The sequence below is a fragment of the Choloepus didactylus genome, chromosome 13 (assembly GCF_015220235.1).
Source record: "Choloepus didactylus isolate mChoDid1 chromosome 13, mChoDid1.pri, whole genome shotgun sequence".
Taxonomy (NCBI): Eukaryota; Metazoa; Chordata; class Mammalia; order Pilosa; family Megalonychidae; genus Choloepus; species Choloepus didactylus.
Genome location: NC_051319.1, coordinates 35,056,570 through 35,068,564, shown reverse-complemented (window position 1 = coordinate 35,068,564; position 11,995 = coordinate 35,056,570). Strand labels below are relative to the sequence as shown.

At 41.8% G+C, this 11,995-nt stretch overlaps 1 protein-coding gene across 1 annotated transcript in view; it reads right to left on the bottom strand.

Annotated features, from left to right (window-relative positions):
- Positions 1-2,051: 2,051 nt before the first annotated feature.
- LOC119507661 overlaps positions 2,052-11,995 on the bottom strand; it is a 73,658-nt gene continuing 63,714 nt past the window's right edge. Inside the window, exons 4-5 of the mRNA XM_037800884.1 lie at positions 5,537-5,654; positions 2,052-3,124 (exon numbers count right to left, since the gene is read on the bottom strand). Of these exons, the coding sequence (XP_037656812.1) occupies positions 3,062-3,124; positions 5,537-5,654 (181 nt within the window). The 3' untranslated portion in view covers positions 2,052-3,061. The remainder of the gene's footprint in view (positions 3,125-5,536; positions 5,655-11,995) is intronic.

Sequence of the window (11,995 nt, the reverse complement as noted above, 5' to 3'; positions counted from 1 at the left end):
GCACACTTTATTCTTTAACTTGTATGGTCAGTTTACTCAAATGCTGTACTTGCATGGAAACTTGACTAGGGAGTGAGAACTTGTTGGTTTGTGTAGGTTAGCATGAAGCTCTGATACAACCCAGAGTAATTTAGGCAGAGAATTAAAAGTATTTTCAAAGCCCCCTTGAGGGACTGTGGAAAAATGTGGAGATATTAAACTTCCCCAGCTGGGGAATTCCTGATATTCTTTCAAGCAATGGGGACAAAGAGCTTAGAAGGTCAAGCCCTCAATCTTGAGGCTTGCCCTTATTAAGCTTGTTACTGAAAAGGAGAGGCTAAGCCTACTCATAATTGTGCCTAAGAATCACCCTCAGAGGGCCTCTTTTGTTGCTCAGATGTGGTCCTCTCTCTCTCTAAGCCAACTTGGCAGGTAAATACACTGACCCCCTCCCTCCCCACACATGGGACATGACCCCCAAGGGTATGAATCTCCCTGGCAATGTGGAATGTGACTCCCAGGGATGAGCCTAGACCCTGCATCATGTGATTGCAAAAGACTTCTGGACCAAAAGGGGGAAGAGAATTGAAACAAAATAAAGTTTCAGTGGCTGAGAGATTTCAAATGGAGTTGAGAGGTCATTCTAGAGGTTATTTTTATGCATTATATAAATATCTCTTCTTAGTTTTTAGTTTATTAAAATAGTTAGAAGGAAATAACTGAAATTGTTGAACTGAAATCCAGTACCCTTGATTCTTAAATGTGGTCATATAACTATATAACTTATATGGTGTGACCATGTGAATGTGAAAACCTTATGGCTCACACTCCCTTAACCCAGTATATGGACAAATGAGTAGAAAAATGGGGACAAAAAGTAAATGAATAATATGGAGGAATGGGATATGTGATGTTTTGGGTATTCTGTTAACTTTTATTTTTATTCTCATGTTTAGTTTTTGGAATAATGAAAATGTTCAAAAATTGATTGTGGTGATGAATGCACAACTATATGATGATACTGTGAACAACTGTTTTACACTTTTGATGATTGTATGGTATTGGAATCTATTTCAATTTAAAAAAAAATTTTAAAATTAGATGTAGCAATTTATGACAAAAGAGAAAGAATCCTAACATATTTATAAATCCCCAAGATAATGCTTGCTTTATCTTTCTATAACCACATGTTAACATTCTTAAAGGACATTAGTAGCAGACACATGTCTCTGTATGAAATGCATAAATTCAGATACTGCTTTCACAGAACTTTTCATATCATTAGTCTGAATATATTCTAGATATTTTAACATTTTAAATTGTTTTGTTTACTTTTTACTACCGTTACAAATATTTTGAATGTCTAAACTAATAACCTCTTTGTAAGGGCCACTGGCCTAACTTGGGGCCTGTGAAACTTGGCGCTCAGCAGCCTGCATGACCTAGGTCATTCAACATTTAATCCACCATCTCTGTATCCTGGAAAGAATGTGCAGCTGGACTATGTATGTATAGAAACCAGGCCTTTTATGTCAAGAGTTAATCTATAGCTCACCTCCTTCCTGAGCCCTCTTAGATGTTCTCTACTCCCTTCCTGAACAACATAATTGATCATTCCTTCATCACAAGACCCCCATTCCCATGCCTATGCTCTCATACCCTTAGGAATGTCTTTGTCTGGAAAGCCCTTAAAACTAGCTTGACCAGTTAGCCTGATTGTGTGGTTAACTACCCTGCTGAATGCTGTACCTACCCGGCAAAGTGAAAAGCCATTTGATTTTTGCTATTTCTGCCTCCCTGTGAGTAAGCCCTGAATAAAGTTCATGTTTCAGAAAATGCCTGGCATCTTCTTTGGTCTTTTGACTGGCAAAGCCCCCTTGGGCTGCAAAAACTGGTGAGTCAGCCAGGAGACCAAATGGACCTCCACTTCTGCAGAGATGAACCCTGGGAAGGGAGAGACCCCAGGGGGGGATACCAGGGTGGCCTGGGTCTTCGATGTGGGGAAGAGTAGCTATCCTCCTGGATGAATGGGGCCTGCCAAGGGAATATGGAGGTGTGTGCACCTCTCCGGCAGGACTAATAGATATCCTGCATCAGGCTGCAGGAGCCTTGGGAATTCAGAAAGAGAAAAAGGGCCACCAGATTGTGGCTGCAGTGGGCTGGCCATTGTTAGAGATTGTAGGCACCACTACTGAGAAAGCTTTAGCAGCAAAGGTGGCTGTACACTGCCTGGAGGATGAACTAAAACTGGAGAGAGATATGAGGCTGGCACAAACAGAGTTAAAGAATGCTTTAAATGACAGATTAAAGTGAGTAGATGAGAATCTGGCCACACTTGCATGCCGTTATGCCAAGGTGAAAGGGTGCAAGCTGCATAAAGTGCAGGTTAGACACATTTTAACTTTACCCAACTGAAACCCCAAGGTGTGGCATCCCATGGATTTCTCTTCAGAGGAAGAGTCCCAGTCAGACTGGGAGGTGGAGGAAGAGCCTCAGCTCATCCGTCCTCTGGCCCAATGCAAAGTTTAAATCAGAGCAGCCTGCAGATCCTCTTGAGGGAGAGGAGGGTGAAGCATAACTGGTTTCTGGTGAGCCAGCAGTGCTTGTCTCATCATGGGACTTCTCTCCAGCAGAGCTAAGGGATATTGGGCATCAGTATAGACAGAAGCCTCATGAGCCACTGGTGAACTGGTTGTTACAGCTACAGGATGGTGGGGCAGACAACACTCTGCTCACCAGAAGGGAGATGAGTAAGTTAGCTACCATTTCTAACCACCCCTCCCTACGCCAGCAGTTGTACTCACTTGGAACCAGCACGGGAATCCATTAGCTTCTGCAGTGGCTAATGAGGCAATGCAAAATAGCGTGGCCACAGAAGGGGAAATTGCCCCACACCCCACTACAGTGGAATAGTACAGAGGAGCTTCAGAATACATTGAGGGGATTAGGCTTTAAACAATCTATTTATGCGAAGGAGTCTGTGGGGTCAGATGAAGTGACTTTTACTCGAGGGTTATATGGAACAATTTTACACATGGCCCTTAATCAATGGTATGGAACCTTAATGCCACTCCTTCAGCCTCTAATAAGAAAACCACTTGTTGAGGTAGCCCAAGAAGTTGCAGAGCTGGGGAAAGTGGAGCACCTGCGAAAAAACAAAGCCAGAGTTAGAACAACTGGGCAAGTTCCCAGGGGGCATGACAGCCAAACAGAGTGCTGTGTAAACAAATGTGGGCAGATCTCATAGCAGCCAGCACAAAATTAGAGGAAATTGATGGGCAGCAGAATACTGTGTTAGTTAAACTCTAGAGTAAATTGCCTAAAGAACAAAGGTTCACTAAGCAGGAAATTAAAGCTTCAAAGAAAAAGGCTGCTTCAGGTTACCAGGCACATGGTACACAAACAGAGCCCTCCGCCCTGCTGGCTGAGGAAGTTTGGGAAGCCCCATTTCCCCTGGATTGGGGGTGGGGCTGAGATCCCCAAATAAGAGCAATTTATGGGGACACTGGGGATCGGAGGCTACACATTGAGTTAACTATTTTTTGATCTCCCACTAATGAACATAGAGTTTTAGCCCTGGTGGACACAGGAGTGGAATGCACCCTGATGTTTAGGAGAAAGCCACGAAACGGACACCCCACACTAACTATTACCTGTTATGGGGGACAAGGGGTTGAAGCAACTCAAAAACAGGTTTTAATGCAAATTGGCTGGCTACCTCCTCAAGTCTACACAGTGTATCTATCTCCCATTCCAGAGTATATACTGTGGGGATTCATATTCTGCAGAATATCACCTTTCAAACCACAATGGGGAAATTCTGCCTCCAGTGTCAAGTATAAAAGCAGTTAAGAGGACTCACTAAATGGTCACCAGTGAAAGTGCCCTCCTCTAGGTGAACAGTTGCCATCTAACTGTACAAGCTGCCGGGGGGGGGGGGGGCAACAGAAAATTACAGCCACCATAAAAGAATTAGAAAAAGTGGGCATTATTGTTCCCACTCATAATCCATTTAATAGTCTGATTTGGCCAGTAAAAAACCTGATGTGCTTGGAGAATGACTAGTGATTATAGGGAATTAAACAAAGTAACTCCTCCTTTGTTTGCAGCTGTGCTGAACATAGCTACCTTGTTGCAGAATATGAGTACTCAGGTTAATTTCACTTTGTGTTAAACCAAAATCTTTAGATTCCTCCAGCCAACTTGCTTTCACCTTCACATGGGAAAGACAGCAATGGATATTTGCTGTGCTTCCACAAGGATACCTTCAAATGTGGAAACTTCCAGCAGAGCCTGCCTACTCTATAAAGTTCTTGGGTATTGTCTGGTTGGGTAAAACTACGGCTATTCCTTCAGCTGTTGTTAAAATACAAAGTTGTCCCCCACTGCTTACTTCTAAACAATTAATAGCTTTTCTTGGTTTGTTAGGTTATTGGAAACTGTTTATACTCTATTTAGCACAAATTTTAAAACCTTTTTACACCCTAATTAAAAAAGAAAAAACGTGGGTGCGAGACATTCCCCAGCAGGCTGCTTTTGAAAGGTCAAAATGTGCTGCGGCATAAGCACAAGCTTAAGGGGGGTGGACCCTAGTATGCCTTGCAAAATTGGGTGTGGCCAGTACCAAGACTGGTTTTGGGTGCGGTTTGTGGCAAAGGCAACAGGTTAAATGTGTACCTATCGGATTTTGGTCACAATTATGGAAAGGAGCAGAACTCCGATATAGCTCCTTAGAGAAGCAATTGTGTGCTGCCTATATTGTTCTCTTACAAGTAGAGGGGCTAACTCAAAAGTGTCCTGTGAACCTATGAATGGCAATACCCATACAGGGGTGGATTCATGACAGTATAAGCAAGCCCCATTCAGGAAGCACTCAGCTGGGCACATTGACAAAATGGAAGGCTTATCTCTTATAGTGCAGCATTTTCAACAACAGCCCTTTAAGTGCAAAAATGCATGAAATTCTGGGGCCTATCTCCTACACAGAAGAATAGTTCGTCCCACTACCTAGCCCTCCCTAGGTGGCTCCTCCTCTGATGCCCACCGTTGATGTGCAAGGGAGTATACCTAACTCAGCTTGGTATACTGAAGGGTTAGCACATGGACAACTGGCCGCCTAGATGGCGGTGGTCATCCAGCCCAGTACCGACACCATCTGGTGGGAGATGGGAACTCTGTAAAATAGTCAACAGGCTGAGCTGCGAGCTGTATGGATGGTAATTGTTCACAAACTGGCAGATGCTTCAACTGTTTGCACAGATACTTGGGCTGTTTACCGAGGCCTTGCGGTATGGATGGCTACATGGAGGCAAGAACAATGGACAGTGGTTGGTCATCCCCTGTGGGGGAAGGAGATGTGGGAAAACATTGGGACTGCTTGCCAGAAATGTCAGATAACTGTTTTCCGTGTATCAGCCCACAGTGCTAATTCCCTGCCAGGTAACATAAAAGCAGATGCTTTGGCAAAGATCTGCAGCTTGACACCAATGACTCACAAAGTGGCTGAAGAGTTGCACCGGAAGACTGAGCACATTGGCTGGAAACAGATCCCCATTACCTGGTGGCAAGTGGAGTACATTGGGCCACTCCCTCTGTCCAAGGGTATATAAGGTAAGCCTTTACAGCCGTGGATACAGCCACGGGACTTTTGTTGGCCTTTCCTGTAGGGAAAAAGTCTAGAAAAATAAAGTGTCTTCTTTGGGGCCCACGTATGTTGACAGCGACAGAGGAACCCCATTTACCTGACAGTTAACCCAGACTTAGACCCTTGAACATGATGTTCTATGGACTTTTCACCTGCCTTATAACCCACCATGGCAGGATTAATAAAAAGGATGAATGCCTTTTAAAAGAGCATTTAAAGGATAACAAAAGCTCCCTACAGCAATGGACTTGGCTCCCACCCTGTGGACATGTTAACTGCTGGGCCCATGCAGCCCTTACAAATTCAGATAAAGGGTCTGGCTGCCTTCAAGCTGCAATGGGGCAATAACTTACTCTTGCTTGTGCCACAAACATTAGAAATTGGGGAAAATAAGGTCAATTGGCCCTGGTCCTGGCCTATGCAGCCTCACTGGCTGGGTATCTTAAGCCCATGGGGGATTGGGATTGCCCCAAACTTAAATATTTGACCTCAGTTTATTAAAAACTGCCTAAAGTTATATATATTGTTAACCCTGGGCCCTCCATACCCCAGGGAACTGTATATATTACTCTGTAGATACTCATTATGCCTAAATAACTTTGGATCTGGCCCCTAAAGGTTTTGCACAACCTGATAATTCAAAAAATATAACACAAGCCTTAAATCACATGCAAAATCACATACAAAGTATTGACCAGTTGTCTAATGATTCTTTGTCTAAATGGGACTCGGTGACTTGGCCATGGCATCATTTACTAATAGGACTGTTATCTCTCTGTCCTGGAATATTAGTGTTGTGTTGCTTAGCATATTGTTGTTATGAATTATGGATGCAATGTGCAATGCCTGTCCTATGGTCAATGTAAATTGCTGTGCGGGGGTGGAATGTAAGGGCCACTGGCCTAACTTGGGGCCTGTGAGACTTGGTGCTTAGCAGCCTGTGTGACCTAGGTCAGTTAACATTTAATCTACCATCTCTGTGTCTTGGGAAGAATGTGCAGCTGGACTGTGTACATATAGAAGCTAGGCCTTTTACGTCAAGAGTTAATCTATAGCTTACCTCCTTCCTGAGCCCCCTTAGATGTTCTCTACTCCCTTCCTGAACAACATAATTGATCACCCCTATGTCATGACACCCCTGTTCCCACGCCCATGCTCTTATGCCCTTAGGAATGTCTTTGTCTAGAAAGCCCTTAAAACTAGCTTGACCAGTTAGCCTGATTGTGTGGTCAACTACTCTGCTGAATACTGTACCTGCATGGCAAAGAGAGGAAAGCCATTTGATTTTTGCTGATTTCTGTCTCCCTGTGAGTAAACCTTGAATAAAGTTCATGTTTCAGAAAATGCTTTGCATCTTCTTTGGTCTTTCAACTGGCAAAGACCACTTGGGCTGCGACACTCTTTTAAAACAATGAATGTGTGAAATATAAATGGCAGAAGTTTATCGATTGAAGGCAATGACACCTTGAACAGACCGTTCTGTCCCTGTAGACCTCTGGCCGCACCATGGGCATCGTCATGGACTCTGGTGATGAGGTGACCCACACCATGCCCATCTACGAGGGCTACGCCCTGTCCCACACCACCCTGCATCTGGACCTGGCCCTACCTCAAGAAGATCCTCACCGAGCACGGCTACACCTTCACCACCAGGGCCTAGTGGGAGATTGTGTGTGCTGTCAAGGAGAAGCTCTGCTACATCGCCCTGGACTTCCAGCAGTTGTATGCTATGACTTTTTGAATGCTTGTGGGTACCATACAAGGTTTATTCCAGCTCTTCCCATTTTTATAAGATTTTTATTTGCTTCCTGTTGTTACCTTCAGTTAACCTTACCCTCTACCCTAACCCCCTTTCCAGGTTGTTCCTTCTAATATCCTGCAAGCTGAAAAATGAGAAAATGAAGCAAGGTGGACATCATTTCAGGTAATCCGATGCCTTAAAATTATTTCCTAATGCTGCTTGTGTTTCAGATGGTGAGATTTCAGGATAGATGGCGTTCTGACAGATGAAACATTAGAAATCTCCTCTCCTTTTGCTAGCACCATTGTTGAATTTCCTCCTCCTAGTTCAGTCAATGCTAAATACTTGTCATGTTCAATACCCAGCCTACTTAGAGTTTTAAAAAAATGCTTACTCTTCTCTACCTCCCATTTCTTTTCAAAGAATCTCTGAAAATCTGTTAGAAGTCTAGAGACACACCACATTATTAATGCTATGCTTCTCTTCATTTTCAAATAAAACACAGGGAAAGAGTATAGTACGGTTTTTAAATTTTTAATTTAAAGAAAAAAATGAAAGTTTCTGATAGCATGAAGAATTGGGGCCTTATCCAAAACATGAGTGATGGGGGGAGGGAAGGGATTAAATTAGTAAATGCATTCTGTAGCTCTGTTTAAACTCTTTCCATTTCAACAGAAAATCAAAACAACATAATGTCAGAATTTTAAACCAGTAGTTGACAGGAAGTTGATTTTCAAAACTTGATATCTTTAGCATGCTTTCCACAAACATTTACTAAAAAAATGAAAGAACAGAACAATTCAGTACTGAAAATCTTACATTGCTAAGGTAGAACAGAATATTACACAAACCTGACATTAGACAACTGAAATTGTACCACATTTTAAATTGTTAAGAGTCAAGCGAATAATTTTGGTGCTTCTATCATTTTGAAATTAAAGATTACCCAAATAACTAATAACACATTTCAAGCAGGAAAAAATGGTTGCAAAATGAGCCAGAGTAATTCTGAGCTTCTTAAATATTTTATTTTCAAAGTGAATGTTTATGCTCCTAGCTGATGAAATCAACTGATAAAACCAAATCAGTATCATTTGTGTTCACACTACCTAAAGATTTGACTAAAATGTAAATAAGGACTGACTTTCACTTCTGGCAAATACAGTGTTAACAAGGACTGGATTTACCCTCCCACTTGAAACCAGCAAAAAATGGATCAAATACGTGAAATGACAATGTGCAAGACACTGGCTATCAGACCCCAAAGATAGTGATCCTGGAAGAGAAGATGAGCCCCTGTTTTCTGCCTTAAGAGTGTTTCCAGGCCCCTACATGGGGAGGGCGATCCGAGGAGGAGCCCAGCAGACCTATTGAGTTGAGGAGATGGAGCGGAGAGTCTTGGAGAACAAGGAAACTAGAGTGTGTGAGACAAGAGTACTGGAGAGAGCTGCAAAGAGAGCTCTGGACATCTGCTGAGGGTTCTGCTGGGTATTTTGTTGAGCACGGACCAGCACACGTCCCTGAGGAAAACACCTGTACAGGGGACTGAACCACCTGAAAATGTTACCAGATCAAGGTGGTGGATTCTTTTGCCTGATGTGCTCAAATAACCAATTCCTGAGACACTGGGGTTTCAAAGAGAGAAAGCTAGGCTCGAAGCAGGAGAACAGATGGCCTATCGGTCCAAAATCTGTCTCCCCGAACTGCAATAATTCTGATAGTTTTATAGTATCAAAAGATGGGCAGGTTTTAGGATAATAAGTACAGTGGCCCCAGATGATGTAATTAGAGGTGATCTAATTATTGAGCATATGCAGATAGGTAGGTTACATGCTTAGTCATATAAGAAAATGGCATCCTTAGTATGATGATGGGTGTGATTTTTAGTATTATAATGAGGTATAGGTGACTTGTAGGTTAAAGTCTAAGCTGCTGCACATGTCAGGTGGGCCCATTTTGATTAGAACCAGCTTCGGTTATCAAGATAACTTTGGAGTTGGGGTGGGTTAGTTCCAGGCTGACCCAAGACCCTTCATTAATAAACATTAGGGGCTGTCTTTAGTGATCATAAGACTCTAAAGTGAAAAGTGGATAAAATGGGTACAAATGAGGGTCAGTCACAAGGTTTTTACAATCACAAGGGCTCAAGATAAAGGTTGTAGGATCATTATCAGAGATCAAGGCAGATGGATTACAACTCAGGTTACAGATATTTCCCTCTGTGTACTCTAATACACCAGAAAGTAAAAAGGAATATCTATATAATGATTCAGTAATCATAATCAGCCCTTAAATCCTAAGTTCTTGGTTACATAAGGATTAGAGATAACCATGCCTGGCGTCCACACAGAGGCAGACCTCGTGCCGGTGCCAACCAGCCAGGCTGGAAAACTTCAGAATGCACTGGCAGCCGGTAGAGCACACAGAAGGATCTTGCCTCAGGAGTGGGAAGCAATTAGCCCTGGATAAATCACTGCTCCAGTCCCACCTAACACGTCTTAAAAGCAAGATCCAGAAAGATCAAACTCTTTCCAAGTAACTTAAATTGCATCCTAGAACAAAGCTCAAGAATATTTATAGTAATAGAAAAATTAAATATCTACACCCAACTAGGATAAAAAGGTGAGGGCAGTAATTTATGTTTTAATTCCTCCTTCCTGTCTTCTAATTCACTATTTCTGTCTCTTCAATGTGCCCAGTCTAGATTTTATCCTACCTGGTGTTTTTTTTTCATTGACCATATTCTTCATTTACAATGGGTTCTTTTTTTCATAACCTCCTTTCAGCAAGAAGAAAAGTAAGCCCAGAAGGAAAAATAAAATAAGAGCTTAAGTTTTTAATTAACTATTGACTATTAAAATAAGGGTTTTTTTTTTTTTCTTTTTAACTTTAAATTATAGTATGAAGAAGAACAAGGTGAGGAGGTTTGCCTAACCAGATATCAGGACTGATATTATAAAGCTCTAGTAATTGGAAAAGTGTATTGATGTAGGAATAGCTAAAGAGTCCGCTCGTGTAGAACAGTGTCCGAAACAGACCCATGGACGTAGGGAAACTTGATTTATGACAGAGTGATATTGTAGGTCAGTGAGGAAATGAGGGAATATTCAGTAAATGGTTCTTGGACAATTGGTTATTTATATGGAAACTAATGGAATTGGATCCCTACTTGACACCATCAGTGAAAATGAATTCAAGTCGTTTAAAAATTTAAAAGTGAAGGGCAAAACCAGAGAAAATTTAGGATAGTATAGGATGTTTGTTTTTTTTTTTTTTTTTTTGTATGACTTTGAATAGGGAATGCTCATTAGGAGTTATTCTTTGCCATTTCATATATTAATCCCTCTTGAGGATTAAAAGCCTCTGAGGTTCCTTTAATAAACAAAGGGAGAAAATAGGGAAGGCAAGAAATAATGTTGTGCTAAACAGTAAGCAGAAAACATTTTGTTACCTCATTTAATCCTCAAAACTACCCAGTGTAAAAGGCTTTTTATTTTTTAAACCTCATTTTACAGAGGAGGGAAGCAGGGCTCAGCAAAGTAGTGTGAATTGCATGAGGAGTCATAGCTACTATTGGCTGTTGCGGGTGAGGGTTAAGGGGTGGGACTAATTTGCAATTCTGGAACAGAATAGTTTGTCTATAGCTCTACCTGTGGGTCTGTTTCTGTTGTTCATTGTTTTGTTCATGTAGTCTTGACTCCTCATTTGCCTGGTTATTATGGTTTGCTGAATCTTTTGTTTGAAAAATTATTTATGGAAATAATTTGAAGCTTAGGATGTCTGGTCACCTTACAAATAGCTCCACAGAGTTGATGGTCACAGAACACAGAGTTGTTTCCATCACACTCTTGTTCAGCCTTCCCTAGCCCAGAGCTCATCACCTCCCTCAGCTCTCCCCAAGCTGTCCCGGCAGGCAACAGGCAGTGTTCTTGATGTGCAAATACAGAGCCAAAACTAGCCCCTTCCCCAGCAACTCCTTCCAGCCAGATTGCTGCTCTTATAGCTCTCTTCTATAAAAATCCATATCTCTGGCCCCTCTAATGAATCTATAAACTAAGGAAAAGTAAGGTATAATTTTAAAAATATGATTTGTAGGCTAATTCCTAACTTTTCTTATAAAAGGAAATAGAGGCTTCTCTCTCTTTTTTGTATCTCCCTGAGCAGCCAAGCCTGGGTACACAGGAAGGGGATGGGTATATCTTTTTAAATAAACAGGTATCAACTACAGAAGCCACAGATTGCAGCTTTAAGGCCATTCATATGCACTTTAACACCTAGCTTTCTGAATTATATAGAAATTAGCAAAATAAGACTGGACACATTACCCTAAGAACAAAGCAACTTTGAGTTATCCTAATTATGAATTTGTAATTCCACAGCAGTGGCATCTAGCAGCCAAACAGAATAAATGCTCGTAACTAAGAGAAGGAGCAAAAGCAGTAGGAGCTTCATCTAGTGTTGAAAAGTGTAACTGCAGAGAATCATTTGTCCCCGAGTTAACCCTTTCTACAAGCATACATCATGTGGCAAACCACACAATACAAAAAGTAATTCGACCCATTTATCTAATACATGACCCAGGCCCAGGATAACCAAATTTACAGGTAGGGTTTGATTTCCAAAATGTGAAG